The sequence below is a fragment of the Dasypus novemcinctus genome, chromosome 15 (assembly GCF_030445035.2).
Source record: "Dasypus novemcinctus isolate mDasNov1 chromosome 15, mDasNov1.1.hap2, whole genome shotgun sequence".
NCBI lineage: Eukaryota > Metazoa > Chordata > Mammalia > Cingulata > Dasypodidae > Dasypus > Dasypus novemcinctus.
In genome coordinates this window covers 91,502,798-91,529,988 of record NC_080687.1, presented here as the reverse complement: position 1 = coordinate 91,529,988, position 27,191 = coordinate 91,502,798, and the positions used below count along the sequence as shown (strand labels likewise).

The 27,191-nt window shown below is 42.5% G+C and overlaps 1 protein-coding gene and 1 long non-coding RNA gene across 4 annotated transcripts in view; one reads left to right on the top strand and one right to left on the bottom strand.

The window, feature by feature from the left end:
- The window catches only part of LOC131273444 (uncharacterized), a 129,459-nt gene extending 119,770 nt beyond the window's left edge, over nt 1–9,689 (bottom strand). Inside the window, exon 1 of the long non-coding RNA XR_009180663.2 lies at nt 9,175–9,689. This is a non-coding gene — a long non-coding RNA (uncharacterized lncRNA). The remainder of the gene's footprint in view (nt 1–9,174) is intronic.
- TSC22D1 (TSC22 domain family member 1) overlaps nt 1–21,856 on the top strand; it is a 126,969-nt gene extending 105,113 nt beyond the window's left edge. For all 3 annotated transcript variants that reach the window (XM_004457868.5, XM_071208269.1, XM_012524875.4), the window contains 2 exons: nt 19,354–19,405; nt 20,450–21,856. In XM_004457868.5, the coding sequence (XP_004457925.1) occupies nt 19,354–19,405; nt 20,450–20,707 (310 nt within the window). In that variant the 3' untranslated portion in view covers nt 20,708–21,856. The remainder of the gene's footprint in view (nt 1–19,353; nt 19,406–20,449) is intronic.
- The last annotated feature ends 5,335 nt before the right edge of the window (nt 21,857–27,191 follow it).

The window sequence follows — 27,191 nt, the reverse complement described above, 5'->3', positions numbered from 1 at the left end:
TTTGTGGGTATAATAATATGGAAAAGGGCTGATTTTTTTTTTTCTTTTTTCTTTCATGATTTGATCTACTTCTGGTATTGCTCTTTGACAATTACTTTGATTGGATTGCAGGTAAGGATTATTTAAAACCTTTTTCTCCTTTGGTATATTTTAAGAGCAAGTGAATATAATTTGCAGATATAATTTTTCATGAAATCTTCTAATCAAATGCCACACATTTAAGGATTTAGGCATTTGTTTAAAAAGGCCATTTTAAGACTCACAAACTAAAAAAGAAACAAAACAACAACAAAAAAGCCATCTTAAAAGAGTGAGCTACTCTATTTAAACAAACCTCTAAATGAAATTCAGCAGTTAATCTGATTTAATTTCCATTGACCCATCTCTGAGTCAGAGTGCATGGTGTTTTTCATACAGGCTTTTACCCACTTTAGCTGGAGCTGCTGATTCTCCAATTCTAGATAGGTGGACGATTCATAGAGATATGTGAGATGTTTAGACATATGTCACGACAACTTTAATTTGATTTATACATGTTAGGTAATGGCTGTACTTTTAAAGTAATTTCCATGCACTTTCTACTGAAATTCTATAATTTTAGGAAATCATATCCAGTTATACTTTTCTCCTTATGCTTATATACAGATGGCAATGTCTGTTTTTGTTACTTTGTTAAATTAAATCGGCGTCTTTAATCAAACACATGACAAACTAATAAGCAATATTTTCTTATATGATCAGCTTTAATTTTTATTTCAAAATTAGGATTAATTAGGGGGGAAGGACTAAGAATTAAGTGGGTCTGTTTTCATAAAAATAAGTGGTATGATTTAAATTGTTTCTCAAGCCTTAGTAAGTGTAACATGCATCTAAAACCTCCTATATTACTACACATTAGCCTGCAACTCTTGAGTTTTCACAGAAAAGTTAATAATTTTAAAAAATTTCCAGACATACTCACTGTCTTAATGGACCTGTCATTATAATGTGTCTATTTTCTTCCCTGTTCTTGTTCTCTTCTCGAGTTTTATAACTTTTCAAGTTCTTTTTTCTCCTTTCAAGGGCTCTCTCTAAAAATTTTTTCTTTTTTTCGATGTGGAAATGGAGCCTGTATCAAGTACGTTACGGCCCAGATAACTTTCAAGGGGTAGAGTAACCTCTCATATCTTATATCTCACTGGAATGGACTTTTTAATTCTATGTATACTTATTCCTATTGTAAACGCTTTTTTCTTTGCGTTTTCTTGCTGTACCTGTGCTCATGCCATTCACAGCCTTGTGAATGATTTACTGGAGTATATGACCTGACTGAAAGGGGCAGGGGCTGAATTGTATCTTGAGCATTTGCTATAAGATGGTCACAAAGACTGCTTTTTCCCCCTCCCATAAAAGAGGTTAAATGAGGCCATTGTAATGCAGACTTTATAGGGCCATATTATATATATGTGGGCAGGGGCGTGGATCAGGAGCCCTAGGTCTGAATTATTTTTATTGCATAATGGCTGCTGTGTAATACATATACAATTATTTGTTATGGTCATAAACTCATAAAATGATGATTCTAGCTTGAGTACCTGCTTCCTATAAAATCACATCTTCTTTTCCCCCAACATGGATTCCTCAACACTCCCTGTCCTGGTCGCAGCTCTTGTCCTCCTTCCATTCAGCCTCTCTACTGTATCCAGAATTCCCTTTCTAGCATGCATGCCTGGCCAGGTCACTCCCTTGCAGAAAACCCCACAGTGGCTGCTCTGGTCTCCTCCAGGCAGGGTTGATGTTTAGCTGGTTTGCACCAGTTAGGCTGAACTGGCTGTATGTGTTCTGATTGGCTGGTGCTCATGACCTGTAGGGTATATTTCAGATTCCTTAGCAAGGATGATTTCCAAGATTTGGGGGTGGGGGCTGGGGAACAGGAGAGTCTCTGATTTCCCTTCTCTGCCTCCATGTTCTACATTCTGTAATTATTTCAGATGTTCTTATTTTGGGGGTACCTTCCCTTTGGATGTTGGTTTTGTCTCTGTTTTGGACATGTTTCTCATTTTCCTTGAACTGCTCTTCTCTTTCTCTGCTCTAACTAGGGATCTCGTGGTCATCCTTCATTGTTTAACTTAGGAGAAAACTCCTTTGAATCCTATCCTCCTCCCAACACCCTCCTCCCCGCCTTTAGTTGGTTTCTCCTCCTGCACCCCAAGGCACTTGCCACACCTAAGATGTCACACTTACCACTTGGCTATATGTTTATTACTTGCAAACCTGCCTCCTCTCCTGGACTCTGGGACCTGTCACGGTGTTTAGCACAGGTAGGCACTAATGAAATATTTAAGTGTGGTGGAAAGAAGCTGGATTTTTGGGTCAGACAAACCTGAGTGCAAATTCCAGGTCTGCCATTTTCCAGCAGCATGACCTTGGACAAACTAATCTTGCTCAATTTGCTCATCTGTATATGTGATGACTGAGCTGAGTTGATTATTAAACAAGACAATATGTAGAGTGTTTATCACATTGCCTGGTCCATGCTTGGTCAATGCATGTTCCCTTCTCCTAGTTAAATTTCATTTTGGCTTTTTAGAGGAAGGACTACTTCATTCTTCAAAAGAAGCCCCAGTGACTTGTAACATGGTAGGCACAAATATTTGTGAAATATATATCTGTAATAAATATTTGTGTGATAAATATTTGTGGAAGGGAGCTACATTGGGAAAGAGCATATCCCCTTGCTCTAGGGTCGAGGTCACTTGATTTCCTGCTGGAGCAGCAAACGTGCCAGAATTACGAAAAGAAAATACAGAGCAGCTGACAGTGAGCCTTCCTCCCTAGCTTTTCCTTGAGAAGAGGCGGCCTATGTGAAGGAGGCCAGGGGACAGCGGCACACTTGCGATATCAAATAAATGGGTATGGGGAAAAAGGTGGGGTTCTCTTTAAAGATATAAAACAACAGTATTAGAATCACTCTCTGAACCAGTTAATCCTGTCACAGAGATTCAGGCAAAACCTGAGTTGCATTTTGACCAAAACGATATCCCAGAACCCTGTAAATTGTCACAAGACCGCTTATGAATTGATTCTCAAGATGATTTATTATATGTCATGGAAAAGAGAAGCATAAAGGTGATTTTCATAGTATTTAAAAAAACCTTTTTTTTTGAAATAATTTATCGCAATATTGTCTATACTAAGCCATTTTCAAAAAACTGTCTACTTTAAAAAGTAAGTAGAGAAATGCACTGATCCCTTTTGATTAATCTCAATTACATCTGAGGTCAAGTAGTTCAGAACACACAACCTTAGTTGCTGTGAGAAATGCCAGGTACTTTCCTTGTATTATCTCATTTAATTCTCTACAACATTATGAAGTAGATATGATTGCCCCATTTTTCATAGACAGAAGGGGTTTTTGGAAAATTGAATTAAGATCTAACTCCAAAGCAGAGAATTTGACCCTTACTCTTTAAAACTGCATGAACAAACTCAGTACTGAAAATTGAATTAAGATCAAACTCCAAAGCAGAGAATTTGACCCTTACTCTTTAAAACTGCATGAACAAACTCAGTACTGAACAAAGTAGACTTTGAGGTTTGAAATTGCAATTGCACGTCTAGATTTATGTCACCAAAATAACATCATAGATGTTTTTAGAGATTGTTTGAAAGTGGCACTTTAATTGGGATGAAAAGTGAGAAACTGGCATCATTTTGGCTTCTTTCCTAGGCAAATGGAATCATGCTATGATGGATTTTGCCTGATAGCTAAATCTAAGTGAGAAATATTTTAGGAGGATCAAATTTGATTAGAATATAGTGCCTTAAAGTAATCAAAGCCTTCACTGATCTGTTTAGGAGTGAATGTAGGTCCTAGAACTTTTTCTACCTTGGAATCCTTGGAACCTTAATTTTCAAAGTCCATCCAATATATAAAAGTGTCAGTAGATTATATCTGGCGTGCATTGCTAATGGATACTTATTTCACCAAAGTTGAAAATTTGATCCAGTGTTGAACCTTCTTCATTAACTTATATTTCCCTGCTGAAAATACCTTTGCAGCTTTCTCATCTGCACTTGCTGCTTTACCTGACAGCTGAAAGCTTTGGAAATTATAGAGAGATTTGAAATCACTAATTGAGCCTCTACCATCACTAAACGAAGAGACTTATGCAGGATTTGGCAGTAGATAATGCTTTCTTTTTGATTGCGAGAAAGGTTGTTTCTGATTTTTTTCGTTCTTCGTCCTCCATCCATAAATTCAGCCATCTTTCCATTTCTTAAGGGCTTGTCCTTTTTTTGACTTTGCAGCCCTTGAAGTTGCCTTTTATTTTTGTGCATTGTCTCTGACAGTCCAGCATGTGTTTCTTTGTGCCTACTAGTCAACAATACCACACTTTCTCTTTTCTTTCATAAAACCTTATTTCATGCTTCTCTCCAAGACTTAGTTTTCCTCTTGCATGTACTGCTTGATATTTTTGAACCAGGACACTTAGACAAGTTTGGGTTGTTGAATGAGTACTTTTTCATAGAGAATACAAACGTGAAAAAGTAGTTAACATAATCTCGTAGGATAACAAGCACGGTGAACAAAGAAGATAGCTGGCATATGTTTGAGATGTGTGTGTGTTTGTATTTTGTGTTTTCCTACATAGTTTTTGGGCTTTCTTGCTACTGAAATTACAATTACACATAGGTAAGGAAGAAATGTGCATTATGTTCTGTAATGTATCAATTGCTTAGGAACAAATTCATTTACTCAAAACTGGCTTTATAACAGAATTGATTATACTCAATAGGCTCTTTTAATTTAAAAATCATGATCTGTACTTCTAGGAAGTTTTCTTAAATTATTTTATGATAACTTCCTCCCACCTATATTGTTTGTTGTTGTGTTGCTCAAACGTTGGCTCTCTCAAATGGAAATTCCTATATTTTTCTTTCCTGTTTTCTCTCTTTGACATTTTAGTCTAGTTCCTGAGATGTTTCTTCAGCTGTACTTTCCATCATCCTAGTGAATTTTTACGTATGCTTTCATAGTATCAGTTTTTTCAAATTTCCAAGAGCTCTTTTTGGTGTTCTGAGTGTTACTGTTGTCCTCCCACCTTTGCCCCTCCTATTTTATCCATGCCATATGTTAAGATTTTCTGAGTTTCTGCAGTTCCCTACATTGTCTCCGTTTCCTACGAGTGTTGGTTGTGTTAGGGGTCTTTACTGCTGCTCAGTCCCTTGGTTGTGCAAGGCCGGGATGGGGAAGGGGTCTGGCTTTGAATAGGCTCTCACTCTGCCTGCACCTCACACTTCTGGTAGTGCATGGGTGCCCTTTTGGATTCTTCAATACGTATCAACCACCTTCTGGTGGATTTTTTTCAGTCTCCTTAGGTTTCAGCTTTTTGTACATCTGCTAAGTCAATTACTATTTTTTTCCCTGCTTTGAAAACTTTGTTGAAATTGCCTTCTTCCTATTCTGTCTACCCTTGTATGTTTAAAACTAGATTCCCTGTCCCTTTCTTAGTTTATAGGAAGAAATAGATACATGCGTGTGTTCAGCCCACTCTCTTTAATCAGACGTTGCTCTGAACAGCTCTGTAAAAGAAGAAAGTACATTTCCCTATGAGAAGCTGCATGAAGCCATCCAGTCCAAGACGGAAAAAAGAGCCATCGTTGCACATCCTTCTGTCGTGTGTAAACTTTGTAGACAGGTGATTCACAGAAGGTCATCACTTGTCTGTACTTCCACACAGGAGAAGAATTTTATTTTATTTTGTTTACTGGAAGGTGAAAAGCTTTTAATCTCTGAAAAACCTAGCCTGGGAGAATATAAAGTATATATAATACTGAAGAAGTATATAAATATTATATGCCTATTTATATTATAAGCATAGCAGTACTTCTTCCGTGTATCCCGTATCATAGTTACAACTCCAGTAAGTGTGCTTGCCCGCAAAGAAAAGCCGAATCTTGAAGAATACCAAGACACCAAAGTGAGCCATTCCTCTTGTACAGGGAATGCTTAGCGCACGTTCCCGCAAGGCGCCAGGATGCCTTGACCCCTGACATCCCATGGGCATTCCCTCTTGCTGATCTCTTTTTTGAAAAGCTTGATGACTACTTCCATCATTTCCTTAAGGTCTTTACTCAAAACTCCCCTTCTCAGGGAGGCTTTCCTTAATCACCTTATTTATCTAAAATTCCACACTCTCTGATCCTTCCTATCCTTTACTTTTCTCATCAGCACTTGTCACTGTCTCCCTTGTCTCATTTAAACCCTGCTAGAATGGCAGCTCCATGCGGGCAGGGGCTTTTGTCTGTCTTGCTCACTCCTGCATCCCTCGTGTCGAGAGCAGTCATAACCAGTCATTCAAGAGACTGAATTCCCCAAAAATGCTGTGGCCTCTGCTCTGTTAAAGACTGCTTTTCATGACAGGGATGAGTGTGGCCCTGATAAAGTCACAGAACTCCAGTGTGCCTCAGTTTCCTCATCCACATAAAAGGGGACAGTAACGTCACCGGGGTTATAGGCTGTTGAGAGGATTAAATGAGTTACTGCGTGGAACAGGCTTAGAGTAGGGCCTGCGGATGTTAGTAAGAAGTCCAAGCGTTCGCTGCTCTTGTTGGTATTGCTGTTCACTTGCCTTCGTGGGGTCACGCTGTCCTGAGCTCTTACGTGGATGGGTTCTGACCTGGGTGCTCGGGACGATTTGGTGAATAAAATAGTCCAACCCCCTGCCCTTGTGGAGCTTCCGCTCCGGTGAAGGCAGGCCGACAGTGAACACTGTGAGTAAGTCCGTGAAAGGGATTTTAGAGGTTCAGATCTCGGGAAGAGCCGCTCTTGGGGGCTGGAGCGTAGCGAGGCACGGCCGGGGCCTGCAGTGGTGCTGGTCCTGCCTGCTTCGGGGTGCTGGTTCTGTGGACATGCCTCGTAACTTCATATAGGTTCCCTAGGTGCTTCAGTGTTAAAACAGGTTTAATCTCGTCGCCCTGATTAGGGAAGACCATTTATTTATTTTTTAATTGCTTAAGGAAGCTAACCTAATTTCCCACCCCACCCCCATTTGTTAAAGACTGCCAGAGTTGTTTAATTCTATTTTTACTCACCATATATATTTGAAGAATTTGGTTTTGTGTAATTTGTGCAGAATTGTCCAAAAGGGTTTAGTCATAATGACCACAAGCAACATTTAGTATTTTAAGGCGAGGAATCAGTTTTTCACTAAATTCATTGGATTGCACGTTCCTCGGTGTCTCGAAACAGACCACGTTTTGGTTCTGATTGGTAGTTGTGTCACACTCTACACTAGAGTTGATCAACCTAAGTTTGGATCTCATTCTGCCATCAAGTGAAGCATTCTGTCACTGCAGGCAAGTTGTTTAAGCCTCAGTTTTCTTTCCTTTAAAATGCAGGAAATAATGGTATCTGCATCAGAGTTGTAAAGATTTAATAAATAAACCGGTTTATTGGGAAGTGTCAGTTTTTAGGGGGTATGGATGTGAAGCAGTTTTGTTTTTCTAATAATTGCTACCAGCTTTGTCCTTTTGAAACCCTTCCTCCTTGCTGTATAGTGGGAATGAGTCACGATAGCTTTTTAGTTCCTTATGTTTGGTAACTTTTGGTTTACTTGAACAGCCTGATTTTAGTTGGTAAGCCTTAGTGCTGTTATTTAATAACATGGTGTTTGCTTCAAAGCTCTCCTCTCCACTTGCCAACTCAGGCTAAGCTTGTCTCTCTCACCATTCGGCAGAGGGCTTGATCCCTTCCCACATCTGACCCTCTCCCTGATCCAGCTCCCTTGGCGCAGGGCTGGGAGTCGGGGGAGGAAAAGCACAGCGGCGCCTTCCTGGCCGCCCCTGGTAGCCATAGTGGCTACCGCTGTGCTTGGTGGGCTTCGCATGGGAGACCTTTGGGGGTTCTTTGGGGGGTCCCTTCAGGTCCCTTGCAATTAAAGAGCTGTCCTGATCTCATCCCTCCCACTCCCCTCCACAGACAGGTCACCTCGCTCCTCTTGCTTCTTGGTCTCCTCATCCGATAGGCTGCTCTTCCAGACGAGGTTCTCGCAAGATAGCTCCAGCCGAGCCCCTTTCTGCAGTTGACCCACAGAAAACACAGGTGTCTTTGCGATGCCAAGTGAAAATGCTGGCTGCCGGAGCGTCCCGTAACCTCCAGTTCCACATTCTCTCTCCCACATACATCCCCGAGGTGATCTCATCCACTCCCATGGTTGTTGACTGCCACCCTACAATTTCCAGATTTTTTTTTTCTCAAACCATCTCTCTCCTAAGTTCCAAAACCACATTTCCACTTCCTAAGGTGTCCCGTCACTGTCATTTCCCAGAACCAGTTCCTCCTCTTGCCGGCAGCCCCGCTCTCCACCCGCCCACCTAATCCGGGGGTTGCGAGTCATCCTGTCCGGCGACCTGCCTCCTGAGAATCCTGGGGGCCCGCGCCCCCCTTCTCTCCGGTCTTCCCTCTCCTCCTTAGTTCTGGTCCGCACGCTTTCCCTTTCCCCCAAGGCCATCTCCTTAGCCCTGTACGCTGTGGGCAGGGCAGCCTTGCCAAAGCGCAGAGCCCACCACTTGCTCGCCTGCCTCACAGCCCCGGACTCAAGCCGAGTCGCCGCTGGGTGGCCCACGAGCACCGCCTTAGCCTTTCCACCTGCTCCTGCCTGGCCCTACACCTGCCACCACGAACCCTCAGCCACGCGCAGCCGCTGCTTCAAGACCTTGGACACAGGCTCTGGCCGCCTCCTGCTGGCCGTCGCTCTCCACAGAACATATACCCAAGGTAGACCGGATGCCCCGTCTTCCTCTACAGTCCCCCACCCCACCAACAGCTCTGCTCACTGAAAGGAGGGATTGGGTCTTGTTCCCCTGGAGAGTTTTAGTGCTAAGCTGAAAGTTCCTGGCCTTTCGTGGGTGCTCAATGTTTCCTAAATATGTATAAATTGAATGAAGGGATGCCTGGAGAGTTCACGAATAGAGAAATTTTTTCTTCCGGTTTATATCCTTCTAGCTAAGATGTATTACATTGCCCTCTCCTTTGACGGTCATGGCAGCAAGTTTATACACTAAAAGTTGACATTAGTGATCAATGTGAGTTTACATTTCCCGTTACATGACATTCTTCTCGTTAGATTTCTTCTTACCCTTACTTAACTGCAAATCAAAGAGAATGTAGCAGTGCCAGAATCACCTTACCTGGAAGGGGCGGAAGGAGATGCGGGTGATGCCCGCCGAGGGGGCCTTGCTCGGCGGCGAGCGGCGCCGCATGGGCCTGCCGGCCTTCCCAGGCGGGAGCGTCGCTCCCCGAGCTTGGCGGCCTTCGTTAGCCGGTTTGGACTCCCGCTGCCTCTTCTCACAGCTCTCGAGGGCTCTCCAAGGAACTAGCAGGGCTTATGAGACAGTTTCACGGCCCTTCCTGGGCACACGCCCGCCAGCAGGCTGTCCCCGCGTGTCCGGAGCACCCCCGGCTGCCCGGGACCTCGCCCCGGGCCTGCCTCGCCAGCCCTCGCCGCGAGCACGTCTCCCCGGAAGGCCTAGAAACCCCGCAGCCGGGCTGCCTGGCTCTCGGGCGCCCTCTGGGTCTGGCCCTGGTCCCCACACAGCCCCCAGCCTTTCTTCATCTGTAAAACGGCCAGCTGGAGATGCTTGCTCAGGGGGTCCCCAGCGTACTCTCCGTTTGCTTTTCCACTGTTACTACACTTTAGCTTAGATCTCTAGTTATGGATCCTGGCACGAACTTCCGGAGCAAAGTCTATCAAAACAAAAGTCGGTTCTGTGTCGTGCCCTACAATTAATTAGGTAAACACTAGACAAAGCCTTTAGTGTCTTTGAGCGTCCATTTCCAAACTTACAGAATAAGGAAATTAGAGCTAGATGATCTCTAAGATCCAGTCAGCTCCAGGGTTCTCAACTGATCACTTAAAAACCCTCGGGGCACCAGTGAAGACACAGAGCTGGAACCCAGAGAGACCATAATCTGGAAATGTATCCCTTGATGGAAGCAGAGAGCAGCTATCAAACACTCGCTCCCTAGCACATCTTTTCCAATGCGTTACTGCTTGCCTCAGTCTGCCCTGTATTAGAAATCCCGTAGCTATATGAAACCCTTGAATTTATCTAACTTTCATAAATAAACTTCGATTGAGCTTCATTTAATTACTTTTAGATCACCAGGGGATCACCTCTGATGGCCCTTAGTGGTTCTATATGCATAGAAAAATGGTTAATCTAGTTCCTACTGGCTCTTCTTTTCTGCACTGCTTATCATTGTTGGATCTTCTGGAATTTAACACCAAAATTTAGCTTCCAGTACTTAGTTACTTTAAAAACACCAAAGAGCCTGAAGTGTCTATTCCAATAGCTATGCAAAAATAAAATACAGATAGATTATTCCTTTTTGATAGGAGAGATGTGTGAGGTGTTTTAGATAGAAAATCATGATCAGGACAACAAAACTTTTCATAATTTTCATAATTTACCACTATTAAGCAGAAGTGGCAATTTATAAAGAAATTTGGCTTTGAAGAACTTATTTACAAGCTAAAAGTAAAATAAGAATGTTAGCCATTTGAATCCTATTGCTTAAAGGCATTGAGTCTTTTTAGCATGTGGGCATTCTTTTGCAATTAGTAGTTAGATTAAATAAGGCAAAGAAAATAGAGGAATGTGGGAGAACTGGAAATTGTTTCTGGAACTGTAGCAATAACTTAAAAGTAATCCTAAATGCTTTGAAAGAGAAAAATATACATTTAGAGTTTTATATACAATATAGGTGTATATATGTGAATATATGTGTATAAATAGGTGTTACTATAAATATGCATTACTGTGTGTATAAATAAAAGATTGTGTTTACTTTTATTAGCATTTTGTTAGGATTTTTAAAACAAGCAAGTATTTTTTTTTAAGTCTTTTCAAACTAATTTGGGACTCAGGGAACCTCTGCTATTAATATATCTGAGTCAGTTCTCTTGTAGATTAGTCTCCAACAAACTTGGCAGCCTTCAAAACAAAGCAAAATTATTCTTTAAAATTCAAGTCTAATAACAACATTTCATATGACTACAGAGCAGTTAATTAGTTATAAAATAGGCAATTTTAGGTTTCTTCAATGAAAGTATTCAAGTCTTTGGATTATATCTTTATTAATAGATTTTTTGCTTTTACTTAAAATTAATTAAATATCATTATTTTAATTAAAATAAAACATGCACATATTTGAAGATGGAATAGAATAGAAAAAATCTTATTAGTTCCTTTTTTTAAAAAATTCTCCCCGTCTGCTACTTAGAGGCAGCTAATTTTTAATGTATAGTTTTACAAACTTTGACAAACACAAACTGGGTGTAACCACTACCACAATCAAGATATGAAACAGCTCCATCACTGACCAAAGCCCCCTCTCATACTCCCAGGCCTGGCAGCCTCGGATCTGTTTTCTGTCCCTATATGTTTTTGTACTTTCTAGGATGCCTTTTAAATGGAATCATATAGTTTGCAGCCCCATGAGTCTGGCCCCCATAATATACTTGCAATTCATTCATGTTCTGCTATGTATCAGTAATTCATTTTAATTGCTGAATAGGTAGGATTCCATGAAATGGATATACAAAGTTTATCCAGTATTCAATTGAGTAATGTTTGGATTTCCAGTTTTGAGCAATCACAAATAAAGCTATTCTACACATTCATGTACAGATTTTGTGAGCACATCATTTCACTTGGGTAAATAAATTTGATTAGGATTATTGATTTATGGAAAATGTACGTCTAAAAGCAACTGCCAAACTGTTTTTGCAATGCAGTTGTACCGGTTTGCATTCTTACCATCAATATATGAATATTTCAGTTGCTTGTCATTGCTTTCTCATCAACACTTGGTATTTTCAGGTTTCGGGGTTTTTTTTTTCTTTTTTTGCTATTCTAGTAGGTACATAGAGTTATCTCATTGTGATTTTAATTTGCATTTCCCTAATATTTAATGATGTTGAGCCTTTTTTCCGTGTGCTTATTTACCATCCGTATATCTTCTTTTGCAAAGTGTCTGTTCAAGTCTTTTACTCATTTTTTGAATTGGGATATTTGTTTTTCTGTTGTTGAATTTTGAGTATTTTATACTTTCTCGATATAAGTCCTTTATCAGAAATGTGACTCTCAATATTTAATCCCAGTCTATAGCTTGTCTTTTATTCTTATAACATCTTTCAAAAAACAGAAGTTTACAATTTTGATGACGTTCAATATATCAATTTTTTCTGTTACTGATTGTACTTTCAGTGTCATATCTAAGAAATCTTTACTTAACCTTATATCCCAAAGATTTCTCCCGAGTTTTCTTAGAGAAGGTTGTTAGTTTTGGATTTTACAGTTAGGTTTATTATCATTTAAGTTGGTAATTCATACAATGTGAGGAATGGATCAAGTTTTTTTGTTTTTATGCATGTTTATACAAAAAGTCTTGCTGAGACTTTGGTTGGGATTACATTGCATCTATACATCAGTTGTAGGCCTGAGGGGCTTGGGGGAGGATTGACATTAAATTATTAAATTGAGTCATCTATCCTAGGAACATCGTATATCTCTTCATTTCTTAGGTCCCTGTTTGATTTTGTAGTTTTCAGTATACATATCTTGTACATTTTGTTAGATTTCATGCATTTTATACATTTGAAAATGAAACTTTTTAGACTTTCTATTTTTAATTCACTGTTAAATATGGAAATAGTTTTGGTTTTTTTTTGGAAGTACCAGGGCTTGATCCTGAGACCTCGTTCGTGGGAAGCAGACACTCAAACCACTGAGCTACACCTATGCCCCAATACATTTGTTTCTGTATATTCAATTTATAGCCTGTGATCTTGATACCTAGCTTTTTTTTTTTTTTTTTTTTTTTTTTTTTGTAGTTCTGGTAGCTTATTTGTGGATTCTGTGAATAGAGATGATTTTCTTTCTTTCTTTCTAATCTGGATGTTTATTGCCTGACTTCCAGTATGATGTTTAACAGGAATGCTGAGAGAGAGTGGACATTCCTGTGTTTTCCCCAGTATTAAGGGGAAAGCATTCAGTGTGTAAGCATTAAGTATGATGTGAGGTAAATGTTTTTGTAGATGCCCTTTGTCAGGTTGAGGAAGTTCACTTCAATTCCTACTTTGCTAAAAGCTTATTCTTTTTCAATCATGAATGGATGCTGAATTTTGTCAAATTCTTTTTCTGCATCTGTTGAAATGATCCTGTAGTTTTTCTTCGTTAGTCTGGTGAATTTCATCGATTTTCTAATGTTTACCTTGCATTTTAGGATAAACCACTGGTTTTGATGTATTATCCATTTTATATATAATTGGGTTCAGTTTGCTAAAATTAAAAAAATTTTTAAATCTATGTTGTTAGGAATATTCATCTGTAGTCTTTTTCTTTCTCGCTCTCTCTCACTCTCTTTCATAATGTTCTTGGTTTTGGTTTTGGTTTAGGGTAATGCTGGCCCCATAGAATGAGCTGGAAAGGACTAATCTTTGCCTGCTTCTTAGGCCATTTCCTTCTGAGTATGCGACGTGGGTGCATTGCAGGGTGTTTCCCACTCAGGTGATGGTAACACCAATTATTCCTCACCCTTTGTGATTATTGAAAATTGTTCTGCCTGCTCCTTTTGGGTAACCCTTTCCCCGCCAATGGGTAATTTCCTCACATGCATGTGCTGATAAGTACATGTACTGATACGTACCGGGAGAGGGGCAACTTTCTGCAGATGCCTCTCTGTATACCTTTTACTTTAAAATGTTTCTTTAAAAAATCAAAACAGTAATTGTATGTATATAAAGATCAAATAGAATGAATAGGAAAAAGTATTAAAAATTCCCCTTTTTCACTCCCCTATTTTCATTATTTCTCAGAGGCAGCCACTTTTAATTTTTAATTACTTTCTCATAGTTGCTTCCACATTTTTATGTAGTATAATTTCACTGTTATTTCTTTTTCAATTTTAGATATTATAAATTCACGTTGTAATAGATAAGGATTTAGCACTTTTAAATTGTTCCTACTATTTGTTTTCCTTCCTATCACCCTCTAAATAAAGTTAACTTTTAAAGTTAAATCAAAAAAATTTTAAAATTTAATATAAGCATGTAAATTTTATTTAAGAGCTTATCCTGTTTGTTTTTTTTGCCTTGTATTCTGTAAAACTGTCTCTGAACTTATTTAGCTGCTCTGTTAGGTCTGTCATATACTTACTAGTGGCTTCTCCTGCCCCTGCAAATGCTCCAGTGTGTTAGATAATCTTTTTCAGAAGCCCTCCATTTCTGCACCATCACAGACCAGTTGCTTGTGTTTGCTTGGCAGCCATCATCCTGAGATTTCCCTTTTCCATTGTCCTGTTGATTTGCTTCCATGCTCTCCAGCATTTGAGTCCCTGTTTCATATTTCCCATGCCTTCCACTTCCTTGATTTGCACCTCCCTTTTGGTGCCTGAAAAATCTGAGAATGTTTTTCCTTTACCTTTACTCTCACATGAGGATTTGGCCAGGTAGAATTATAAATTAAAAATATTTTTCTCTCAGAATTTTCAAAAAAATTTCTTGATTATAGTCCAGCAACCAGCAAAATCATTCTGATGCTAGTTCCTGTATTTATAACTTGTTTTTTCTTTTTGGAAGCTTTTAGGATTTTCTCTATGTGCTTAGTGATCTGAAGTTTCATGATATGATTTGCTGTAGGACTCTTCATTTATTATGCAAGACATTTGGTCATCTCTTGTAATCTAGAGATGTTGCCCTTTAGTACCAGAAGAAAATTTAAGTTATTTCTTTGAGACTTTCCTCCCCTTTACTTACTATTTTGGAAACGTGTCCTATTTTGAAGCTGGATTTCTTAGATTCATCCTTCAAGTGTCTTGTCTTTTACCTCCCAAAGACCATCTCTTTTTCTTTTATTCTACATTCTGGGAGATTTTCTCAGCTCTATCTAAATTTCTACCTTTCTGTGGAAGTTTAAATATGGCTGAATGTAACGACTTTTTCTTGGTTGACTTTCTCTGACATTTCTTGTTCTGCTAATGTGTGGGACTCACACTTGTGCCTTACTTCATAAGCTTGCTTTCCTTAGGAGTAACGCCTTGGGGGAAAGTTGTAGCAGTGTCCTTTCACCAGCATTATAGCGGTTTGTCCAAAGATTCAAATTTCAAATTTCCCTGCTGGAATTAGTAACTGAATACAGACTTTGTTGTTTACATTATAGGACCATGTCGTATTAGTCTGAAGACAAAATGATTTTATTTACTTAATTGCTTACCCAGGATAAGCATTTAAATATTCTCAGGTGCTCTTGATGGGCATTGTCAAACCTCATAAAATAAAATGAAACATCATTTTAGCCTGTTACCCATGGGTTTTATTCATTAATGTGCATCATGCTCCCAGTGAGGGTTGCCAGATAAAATACAGAATGCCCAGTCAAATTTGAATTTTAGGCACACAACCAAGTCTGCATGGAGCATACTTACACGAAAACATTATTCATTGTTTATCTGAAATTCAGATTTACCTGGAAGTCCTTTATTTTTATCTGCCAAACCTGGTAATCCTACTCCCTATTTTTTCTCTAGTGAGAGAAAATAAATTAGAAAAGCAGAAGTGACCTACGAGTCCCCCGATGGCAGTGATCTGCTCGGGAGCGGGGGATGTGCCTGAGCCTTCCCCTGGTTTGGACGGGGGAGCAGCAGATGATCTATTTGAGTGGCAGGTCCCCAACAAGCCCGTAGTGGCCAAGTCACACCAAGTTTGGAGGGCAGGCATGTGTTAGTAATCGAAATATACAGGCCCCTCTTTGCAACCAATGTGCAGATCTGAATGAATTGGAATTTAAGGGAAAAACTTTCAGGCATAAACAAACCCACCCAACAGAAGTTCACCCCTGTATCACACTCGGATGGCAGACATGTCAGGAGTTAAGCTCCTGTGAAAGAGCTGCTTTCCATCTAAGTGGAACACTTCGAAACCACTTCCTGTGCTGCAGGTTCCCCTCCTGAGTAAGACCCCCTCCCTGAAGATGCTGCCTCCCATTTGGGGGCGTCTGAAGGCACCGTGTGGCCCCTTCCCCGTCCCTTCAGCAAGTCTTTGTTGAGCTCTGACTAGGCACGACGCACAGTGATTTTGTCTCGCCAACAGAAGAGCATTTGAAAGTAATACTCAGACATTTCTGACCCTAGGGTTATCCTCCATGGGCTGTTGTTGCACTGCCTTTGCCTTCTTTTCCAAAATATGTCTTTTCAGTTGTTGATGTAAAAATGCAGTTTTAAAGGATTCCAGTACATCTATGTGAAAGATAGGAAAAGATTGTATTTGATTTTTTTTTTCTGGTTACATATCCTTTGGCCCAACAAATTCTCCAGAAATCCTTGTACAAGTGTTAAGAAACAAATTGTACTTAAAATATCAAAGGATTGGAGTTGACCCCAATGTCCCTCAGGAAAATGGGTTAAATAGACTATCGATGCTTATATTTGCTTCTATAGTTTAGTGCAGTGGGTACAGCTGAACTACTGAAATGAAAACATAACTACCGTACTTCTTTGTGTTTAAGAACTGTGTGAAGAAGTAAAATTCAGTCAATTCAGTCATCTTACTCTAGCTAGCGATTCATTTAAAATTCTTTTTTAAGATGACCCACAAGTTGCTTTTCTCAAATGTTTTCACAGCTGAAAATGTAAATAGACTTAGTCACACATAGTTTTACTCATAACTTCTAACTTTTCAAAATATAAGCCATCGTGTAGTAAATAATTCCTATTAGCATTTTGAGACAAGGGGGCCACTTGCCTGCTCCCCAAATTATTATGCTTTTTAAGCTTCCACTTAACTCTCTTACTGTAGTTTCTTTACTGAAAATGAGTGCCTTACTCAAAGGACTTTGTACCATATGAAATTAATATATATTTAAATTTTTAAAAAATCATAAACAGCTAACATATTTATTTAAAAATAAAGCCTTAAAACCGGGGGGATAATATAAAGTTTACAATAAAAAAGAATGTAATTACTCTATAGTAAGTCACACTTCGGTTATTTGGGGTCTACTGCATTCACCAGATTTGGTTCCTAGTCATTTTGGACAGTTTCTAAAACCAATAATGTGCAAGAAGCTTCCATGGCAATTTTTGGAAAGGACGCTGCTTGTGGGAGAATGCTTTTAATGAGAGTGTGTGTGTGTATATGTGTGTATACACATGTATGACTAGAATATATACAAATGTATGTTCTGTGGTCAAGTTTTTATTTGTGACGCTCACTTGACTGCATTAGGGAAGTCTCCCCTGGCACAGTATAGATTTTCTGTTTGTTTTTTAGTAGTATGCCAATAGAGGGCAGTATTGTAGAGTTTAAATTTGCCTGCTTACCTTTATTTGAATTGCAAACTGTCTAAAATCTAGAAAGCAAACTTTAGGCTTTAGGGTTATAGTACATTAAATTGTAACGTCAATTGATGCATCCTTGAAAATATTTTAAATTAATAAAAGAAAAACAATTACAAAGCCTATCCTGTTTCACACTCGGCTTTCTTGATTTTGGTTGGAAGAAGGGATTGATTTGGTCCTTGCTCTTTGTGGCCATAGGGTGAGCTGGGAGGGAGGTGAGCCTACGGCATCTTTTGACCGCTTAACTGTTTCTATCCACCTTCAAATCTCCTTTTCTATTGGTCTCTACGCAGCGAGTCGTCAGAAAAACTAATTTCAAGGACTTGGGGGCCTTAAATACATACTTCACGATATTTCCATCTCTGTGTTGTAAGATGAGACTCAGAATTGAGTCTTGGCGGAATTGCCACTTAATCTTAACTTCAAAAACTTGTTTTAGGGACTTACTGAAAAAATAGATCTATGTAGTATCCAGTCTGTGGATTTGCCTTTTCTAGTTATAAATGGAAGAAAACATATTTAATTACTTTTGAGAAGGTACTGATGCGGGGTAAGGGAGCTGTGACTTTAAGGTTTATGGCATTGGGGAGATTTCATCCGGTCGATTTCCTTTTTGATGCAATTTATGTATGCCTAGCCACGAATGTCATGTTTTCTGTTTAGTTCTACAAGCAAAGTCATGGAAAAGTCGTTTCTTTCAAAAAGCAAAGGTGCTTTTTCCCTCTAAACTTCACTGGCTTAAAAGAAAAAAAGTATTATTGCAGTAGATCTATATTATCCTTATCAATAAAACCTGCTCTAGAAGGCTCCCGCGAGCGCTGCCTGCAGGAACTGGGTAATTGGAATCAGTCTTAGGCGGCGGGACTGGGCATGCCCAGTACGCCGGGGGGTCTGGCTGCAGCGGGAGGCTCTACGCCGCGCGGCAGCCGCGGGCGCAGGCAGCTCCGGGGACGACTCCGGCGCCTTCAGCGTAAGCACGTGCGCGCCCCGGCCTTCTCCTTCGGGCACCCCGCGGCTTCCCACCGCCGATGCCGCCCTGCGCCCCTGGGCCGCGGAAGCCTGAGGCCCCGCCGCGACCTCGCGAACGCGGCCTGGGCCAGCCCACCCGAGGAGCGGGACCCGCGGTGGGGGCGGGGCGGCGGGGGGCGGGGAGGGGCGGGGCCCCAGGGCGCGCCGGCCAATCGGCGCCGCCCGGCCGGCTTATAAGCCGCGCGGCGCCCAGGCGCCGGGTGTAGAGCCGAGCCGAACTGGGCTGCAGGGTAGGAGTGCTTCACGCGTCTGGCAGGAGCTCCAAGCCTTTTTCAGTTCGACCTGCTGGTCTGTGTTTCTCTTTGGCCTGCAGAAAGCTGGAAGATTTTATCTAGCTCCAACAAGGCGACAGGCGCCCCCTCTTCCTTTTTTCCGCGAGGGTGTTATTTTTTGGCTGCAATTGCATGAAATCCCAATGGTGTAGACCAGTGGCGATGGATCTAGGAGTTTACCAACTGAGACATTTTTCCATTTCTTTCTTGTCATCCTTGCTGGGAACTGAAAACGCCTCTGTGAGACTTGACAATAGGTAAATGGCCGTGCTAGTTTAAGCTTAGTAGGGAGGTATTTGTAATAATGCAGGTGGAACATGCCCAGGCGAATTCCTTTGTCCATTGCTGAGAGGCTCCGGTGACTTGAACGTCGCTTTTTGAAACGTTCAGCATAAGCCTTCTTTTCGCAGGTCTGGTCGGAGAACAGGCTTTTACCACGTTATGTAATTTAGTCCTTTGTGGCTCACGAAAATTAGGGAAATATCTGGATATTCGTTAGTACGAGTAGCTGGCTTTGCCTGGAGGGTGCTAACGTTACTCCCGTAGCGTTAATTATTGACAAAAAAAAAATGATGCCTGGAACATCACGGAGTAAGAGGTCCTTTTGATCTTGGATCTTTAATAGAGATTCCAGATTATCGATGGTCTTTTTTTTTTTTTCTTTTCCAGCTCCTCTGGTACAAGTGTGGTAGCTATTGACAACAAAATCGAGCAAGCTATGGTATGTACCGATGAACAATCATTTGCACTGAACGTGGGCACAGCCCTGAAAGGCAGAGGTCTGGGGCCGGGATCCGCTCCTCATCCCTAAGTCCCGACGTGGTGGGGTGCCCGTGCATTTGGAAACGCCGGCGCTTTCTCCATCTTGCCAGCAGAAAGCCACATTCCGCGGCTGTGGGGAGGGGGAAGGGGCCCTGAGGACATTCCATGTCGTCGTCCCCCCACACCCCCCCCCCCCCGCCGGCGTTCTTGCCGAAGGGCCCCTTTTTGCTAGGGAATTCGTAGGGAGTTGCTGGCCGCGCGCTCCTGGTCGTGGGCACATGACGAGCGAGGTGGCTCTCCTAGGATCCTGAGGTTTACTAGGGAGCTGGAGGGGGGGGGGCGGAGGTGAAAACCCCAGAAGCGGGGACCTCGAGGACGGGCCCTCTAAACTGTGCACCGGGTCCCCAGGGACAGGGGCGACTGCGCGACGGAGAAGAGCCGGCGCAAAGTTTGGCTTTCGCAGCCTGCGCCGGGGCTTCTCCTCCTTTTCATTTCCGCCTCGGCCGTTCTTTGTTATTGGAGCAGCGCCTGTGGCTCTTCTCACGGGATTCTCTGCCCGCTGTTGCTAGGCAAACTCCGAACCTTTAATGCCGAGCTATAAATAGCTCGGGCGCCCATTGGCCGCGGTGTCGGCCCAGGTTTCTGTGACGTCAGCCCCGGCGCGCGGGGGGCGGGGTGGGGGAACTGCGGCAGCGCGCCCCGCCGAGCCGGCTGCAGCTGGGGCTGCGGGGCGGCCGCGGGCGCGGGGCGGGGCCCGCCAGCCCCAGCCGGGTCGCCCGGGAAACCCGGGAGCCTGAATTCCTGGCCTGGGGCCGCCGAGCACCCGTAGGCCTTAAAGGAGCCGCCCGCGTCCAGGTGAGCCTTGTTGAGGGTCCCGCCGGGCGGGCGTGCAGGCGGGCTTGGTGCCGGCGAGGAGAGCCCGGCGCGCCAGGCTGTAGAAACCCAGTAGTGCCTGGAAGGCGGGACACTCGGTTAAACCTTTCTCCCCTCCCTGCCCTTTCAGGATCTGGTGAAAAGCCATTTGATGTATGCGGTTAGAGAGGAAGTGGAGGTGCTCAAGGAACAAATCAAAGAACTCATAGAGAAAAACTCCCAGCTGGAGCAGGAAAACAATCTGCTGAAGACGCTGGCCAGTCCTGAGCAGCTCGCCCAGTTCCAGGCCCAGCTGCAGACTGGCTCCCCGCCTGCCACCTCGCAGCCGCAGGGGCCCACGCAGCCCCCTGCCCAGCCCGCGTCCCAGGGCTCGGGACCCACGGCGTAGCCCCCCTCGGCCCTGCAGAACTGGCTGACGCCACCCGAACTGAACCGAGCAGCCCGAGAAGACGTCCCAGCAGGAATCCGCCTCCACAGTCGCCCATTTCACTGCTGGCTGCAGAAGAAGAGACGTGAGACTGATAAATGCCATTCTCTCTGTCTCTTTTTTTTTCCTCCCAGTATTAAACAGTCATATGCTTTTGGCTTGAAGAAATTTCTTAGCTGGGCGAATGAAAGGTTAATCAGAGAATTAGCATGGATATACTGGGACCTTACGCAGCCTGGCAAATAGCTGAGAAATGGTTTGAGTCCTGCTGAGGGACCTGTGTCTTGCCGTCCCTCCCCTGCCCCCACCTCCACCTGCGCGACGTCTCTCCGGCCTGCAGGCCTGCAGGTGGGTTACCGCGGGGCTGTGAAGCAGTGCTCCCCGCCGGACTTCCCCGCCCCCCTGCTCAACTCCAGGAGGACTTGAAAGGGAGGTACAAGTACAGACTGCTGCGTAGTCTCACCTAGAAGGAGGGGGAACACAGTCCAGTGCGCAGATTGACGACGGTCACCAAAGTCTGTGCAGCCAACAGTACTGTGCCTCTTTTCGAGACCGTGGACGACACAAGGCGATTAGTGTGACTAAATGGTGACAGATAGCTGGAACCTGGGCTGTCTCACCATGAAGGTTGTTTTTGCTTCTTGTATATTTGTGTACGTAGTGTAACTATTTTGTACCATAGAAGACTGTAACTACTGTTTAGGTTGTACAGATTGAAACGTAGATGTTTCATCAGCTGTCTGAAGAGGTGTGGCGTGTCTTTTCTATAGAGACCTACATATAAAACGCTACGTGACGAAAACCACACCTCAAGAAATTTGAAGGATTTGGCACAGTTAGTCTGTGTAATCTGCAATCTTCTAGCTGCTGAATATCCTGAAGTAAATCCCTGTTCACCAAAGTGTTTTTGATTGAGCCAGTTGAATACTTTGAGAACCGATGAGTTCTAGCTGATGAGATGACCTCCCAGTAGGGCTTCTGCCTCTTACTTGTATAGTAGTTCTATGCATATGTTCCTGTGCATGTTTTCGACACAGCTGTAAGGTGTCACTGTATTTAACTGTTGCACTTGTCAACTTTCAATAAAGCATATAAAATGTTGATTAACAAGTGTTTGCATATTACAGTGTTAACGTAATTGTAGCTATTTTCACAAATAGTTCCAGGTCAAGTTAAAACAGTTTGGTAAAATCTTGAGGGGAAAAGAAAGGGCTGGACAAAGTAGGGGTGCAAACGGCTTAACTGTGGAGTTCCAAGAAGTAGACACTACGTTGTTTGGCCAACAAGGGAAGAAACCTAGTGGAGGCAAGCATCTAATTCTAACTCTGTGACCTGGGCAGGTCCCTCTGCCCTCTGGGCTGGTGACGTGTAGGGGGTTGGGAGGTATCCCTGTGGACGTAGAACTGTAGAAGCCCATGAAAATCTTAATCTGATGTTCACTGAACTGAAAAGGAAGGGAACCTTACTCCGTATATAATTCCAATAAGTACCTTTAGAATCTGAAGATGGAAGTTACAGAGAGGGAAGCTTGGGACTCTGTTGCCTGCGTCTGGGATTCGTCCCTAGTGTGGAATGAGTTCCCGCCTCCCAGAGGGCTCCAGGCGAGAGAGGAGGATTCCTGTCTGGGTGTGGCAAAGGGCGTCTCCTGGGCTGGATAGCTGGCGCAAGCAGAAGAGCACGGAAGTCTCTCCCAGTTGGTTCCTTAAGTCGAGGTTGAAATGAAAAAGCATGTGGTGGAATCCTTAAGCCAAGGGACGCCTGAAGAGAGCCTGAGCAGGGCTCTGCTCTAAGCACAGTTGGTGTGCATGTGAACTTTGGGGGGGGACGGTGGGCTCAGGGACAGCCCTCCACCCATGGGGCCTGGGGCATCCTAAGCTTCCAAGGCGTATCTGAGCCCTTGCAGGACGAGGACTTAACCTGAGCCCACCATTTCTCTGATGTAGAGCTGGCAGGGTTTTGATAGGTGCATGGGACCTCCAAGGTCCCTGAAAAGAATTGTTGGGTGGTGTGCAGGTGTTTGGAGGCTCAAAACAACAAGGTAAGGAGGTGGCAACCCAAGCCTGAGTTCAAGCACCTGACTCCCAGCAGGCTGAGGGCAGCTGCCATAGAGAGGTGTGAGGGAATTTGGAGAGAACTTAAATCTTTGTCCTATTAGTTTGAAGGTTGTATAGCTTTGCTTTTAAATGGACAGCAACAGCAATTGCATTGCCTGTAAAAAGAAAACCATACTAGGCAGATCCCCAGGCATTTCAGATTTTGTTTTTAATGATCCTCAATACCAAAGGCAGCAACTGTAGGAAACTTAAGATCTTTCATGTCAGTGTATTAAGATAATGGAAACCATCTCCATTATTTAATGGAATTTGTGGCCCTTTTAATTTAAAAAGTACAAGTCCTGTGGAACTTTGGTGGGTGAATATTGTATGTGAAATTTGTACTCAAAATACAGTTAAAATACTTGCATCAAACATTCAAGTGAGAATTATTAAAATCAAAATATATTTTCCCACATATGATCCTCCTTTCAGTCATTACTAAGTAAATTGATTGGCTTCTACATAAGGCAATTTACTATTTGCCTTTAGACCTGATTAGCTCTTGTTGGCCTGAGAGTTGTTATGTAATTGATTATGTCACACTTCTGTTCACTGGAGCAGAAGGATTTCTAAAGGGAATGGAATGTTGTACCCGCGCTGGGTGTTCATGACATCATCCATTCCAGCAGGAAGGACCACTGTTCAGTGAAGAAGAAACAAGGAATTTTACCTGATTTTAACAAAATGCTTTCTGTTTCAAATTAACGGTGTTCATAATTTAGTAATTCTGGGCCTTTTTTTTTTTTTTGCATACTTTAAAAGCAAAAATTTAATTTTCATTATGTGATGACTATGCAATGCCAGAATCAATTTTAAATGTGTCTTGACACATGTAAGAAATGTAATATTGTTAATTATAACTGAAATTAGAAATGAAATTTCACTTCACCACAGACACTACAAAGACCCCTTACGTAAAATAGTTGTTTAGGCTATCAGCGGCCTTGTCAGCATGATTGCTTTAGACGTCAACTTCCAAACCATCTCAGACTGCAAACACGGGCATAAAGATCAGAAACGAGGTAGAGAAAATGAAGTTTCCTCTTAAGAGATTACCAGAAAACGGAGGCATGTGCCATGCCCAGGAATAGAACCTGGAAGCAGATTGTGTGGGATAAGCTTCGTGCACTGCCGTGTGGGAAAAGAATGCAAGCTTGGCCCTGCAGTGACCAGCTAGTTGACCTTTGGGCAAGGAATGGATCCTCTCTGACCTGCATTTGTAAAATTAGGAGTTGGATCAGATCATTGAGATTCTGTCCTGCCATGAGATACTGCAGTCCTGTGATTTTTAAAAAAAATAATGGCGTTATTTTATTCCTTTAACTTTTGGAGGAGAAGGAATTAAGGTTTTGGTTTGCTCATTTAACTTCTTGAGCTAAAATGCATGAAATTAATTTGGCTTTAAACCTAACTCGGCAAGTTACTTGTTAGTATAGTCTGTTTCCTCATGCTTGAAACAGGGACATGCTGTCTTCCACAGTGTTTTTGAAAGGGCTAACACTGGGAAGCTGAAAGCACAGAAATTGGTTTGGAGGAAGTATACAAGTGAATTTTGGGTGTTACTGTGAGTTTTGAGTCATCCTCTGTTTTAAGTTCGTATTTTCCCTAAGAATAAAACTGGCAGTTTATTTTCTAATAGGTGATTTAGCATTTGATAATGGTAATGGTTGTTTATATTTTATTATAAAAACAAACAGGAGAAAATGCCCTTTAGAATATGGACAGAAGCGCACCATTTCTTCCTTATCTAAAAAAAACAGCACCAAAAGGCAACCGTTTATTTATGTGAATTGGGAATTGTCCATGTTTGAAAATACTGGTGGAGGTAAATGAACAATTACAGGTGGCATATATATATGTCTAAAATTATTAACATCATGATGGGGGAAACCTCTTCCAATGCTATGGAAGGCCAGGTAGACCTTAGTCACCGGGATTAGTAATCAACCCCTCTCAACAGCTACTGGAAGTTTCCATGGCCATATTAAAATGTACAAAACTGCTACACCAGAAATGTGCACTTTAAACCAGGTGTGGGACGCAGATGTCCATAGGACCTGACAAGTCCTAGAGCGAAGTGAATAAAGCAACGGAAAGTGGTAGTGGCTGGCGGTTGGAGAACATCTGGCCCACCTTGGGGCGGCGGCTACTGAGCTCCACCCTGCTGCTATATGGGAATTCAAGCATTATCTTGAATTCCATTGTTTCAAAGTCCAGAGATCCACGTTTCTGCTTGAAAATTCCTGATTTTATTTTCATCCACAGATATAAACTTTATATTTTTTATTAGACAAGTTGTAGGTTTATGGAAAAATCATGCATAAGATAGGGTTCCCATACACTCTCCTATTAGGAACACCATGCATTAGTATAGTACATTTGTTACATTTGGTGAAATCATTTTTATAATCATACTGTTCATTACAGTTCATGGTTTGCATTTGGATTCACTGTGTTGTACAGCCCTATGGGTGGTTGTTTTTTGTTTTTTTTTTGCTTTTTTAAAATTCCAATAACATATACAGAACCCAAAACCTCCACCTTAACCATGTTCATATATTTATTTAAGTGCTGTTAAACGACGTTGACAATGTGCTATCATCACCGCCAGTCATTACCAAAACTTCTCCATCACCCCAAATAGAAGCTCTACAATTTAAGCATTAAGTCCCAAAGTCCCACCCCCATCCCAACCCCTGGAAACTTATATTCTGCTTTCTGATTTTATGAATTTGCCTACTCTAATTATTTCATATCAGTGAGATCATCCAGCATTTGTCCTTTCATATTTTCCTCATTCTCTGCAACATGACATCTTCAAAGCAAAAACTCCTGATTTCCTGATTTCGTGTAGACCAAATGACATCTTCTTCCCTGATCTGGCCCAAAGGCCATGCGTTTTCACCCCCTACTTTTTATCTTTTGATTGTGTCAAGAACCAGACTCCTGCCTTAAGTGGCAGCTCTCACTTCAACTCAAAAAAAAAAAAAAACACACACACACAAAAACAGCCTCTTCTTTTTGACTAGAGGAGTGGGCACAGGCTACCTGATATGCGATGTTTTGATTTCTGTAGAGAATGGTTATTGAGTTCCTCCTCCGTGCCCGAGATATGATAGTGAACATGCGAGTCCCTGCCCTCAAGGATAACTCACATAGCTGCCTTTAACATCAATGAAAATTTGCCTGCGTGATATATCTGAAGCATTCCCTTGCTTTTCCTTGCCAGATGAACCTTTTAGCAAAAATATTTTAGGAATTCTTTTCTGAACTCTTGTTCAACAGGTTGCACCCCCTCATGGTAGTGGTACTATTAGATTTTATAGTGGCTTCATTTAGGGACAAAGTCAGCATTTGCAGATGTGTGTGCTACAAGGTAATATCACACCTGTCCCAAATTTTATGAAATCTGCCCTATCGTCTCACCAGTGCATTAGATCCATCCCTGATATGGGGTAGGTAGTCACTGCAGACAAAGAAAGCAGAGGACTTAGCTTCTCGCCTTAAGGGGAGTGAGAAGGGGATGGAGACTTTTAGGGTGACCAATCCTAACTGGTTTGCCCTGGGGCTTCCTCGAATGTGGGGCTTTCAGTGCTAAAACTCGGGGAGTCCCAGGTACACCAGGACAAGTTGGTTGCCCTTGATCCAATTTCTCCTGCTGGACACACCGCTAAATGACCTTTCCCACGCTCCTTTGGGGTAGGTCTGACCATTGACTCAGTTTGGTCAGAGGTTTGAGAGCCCAAGTGGCCAAGCGCCACTTCAAGACTTGACCCATAAGAGGGTACGACATCTTCTCAGTGATATGCCGTGCTCCTTCCCGTTCCACTGACTGGACAGAGGGAAGCATGGTGACCGTGGAGATGACCACATGGCTGTGGAGTAGGGTGCCCTGTCCAGCCAACCACTAGCCTTACATGAGCAACTACTGCAGGTACTGGGTATCATAGAGTCTGCTCAGCGTTACCTTAACTGCCAGGGAAGTAAGTATGCCCAAGTGGGGTGCTGCTGTGGCAAAGCCCCAAGATATATGGCATTGACTTCACAGTTGGGTTGTGGGTGGTGATGAAGTGTCTGGACCTGGAGAGATCGAGACCCACATTGCTGGGGGGCAAAGCATTGTATAAACCTTGCATGTGACAACGGAGAGGACTGACCAAGACCGTGCCCAGTGAGAGTGTGGCCCTGAGGAGCCAGAACTGGCTGCGGCCTGTTGCTCCACGCTGTGTTTAGCAAAAGACTTCAAGAAAATGGCGAGCTGAGGAAAAAACTAGCCAGTTGGCAAGTAGAAAGGAAAGGAGGGAGTAAAAAGTGCACAATTGGGGGCTGCCTCATGATGGAAAAGCCTA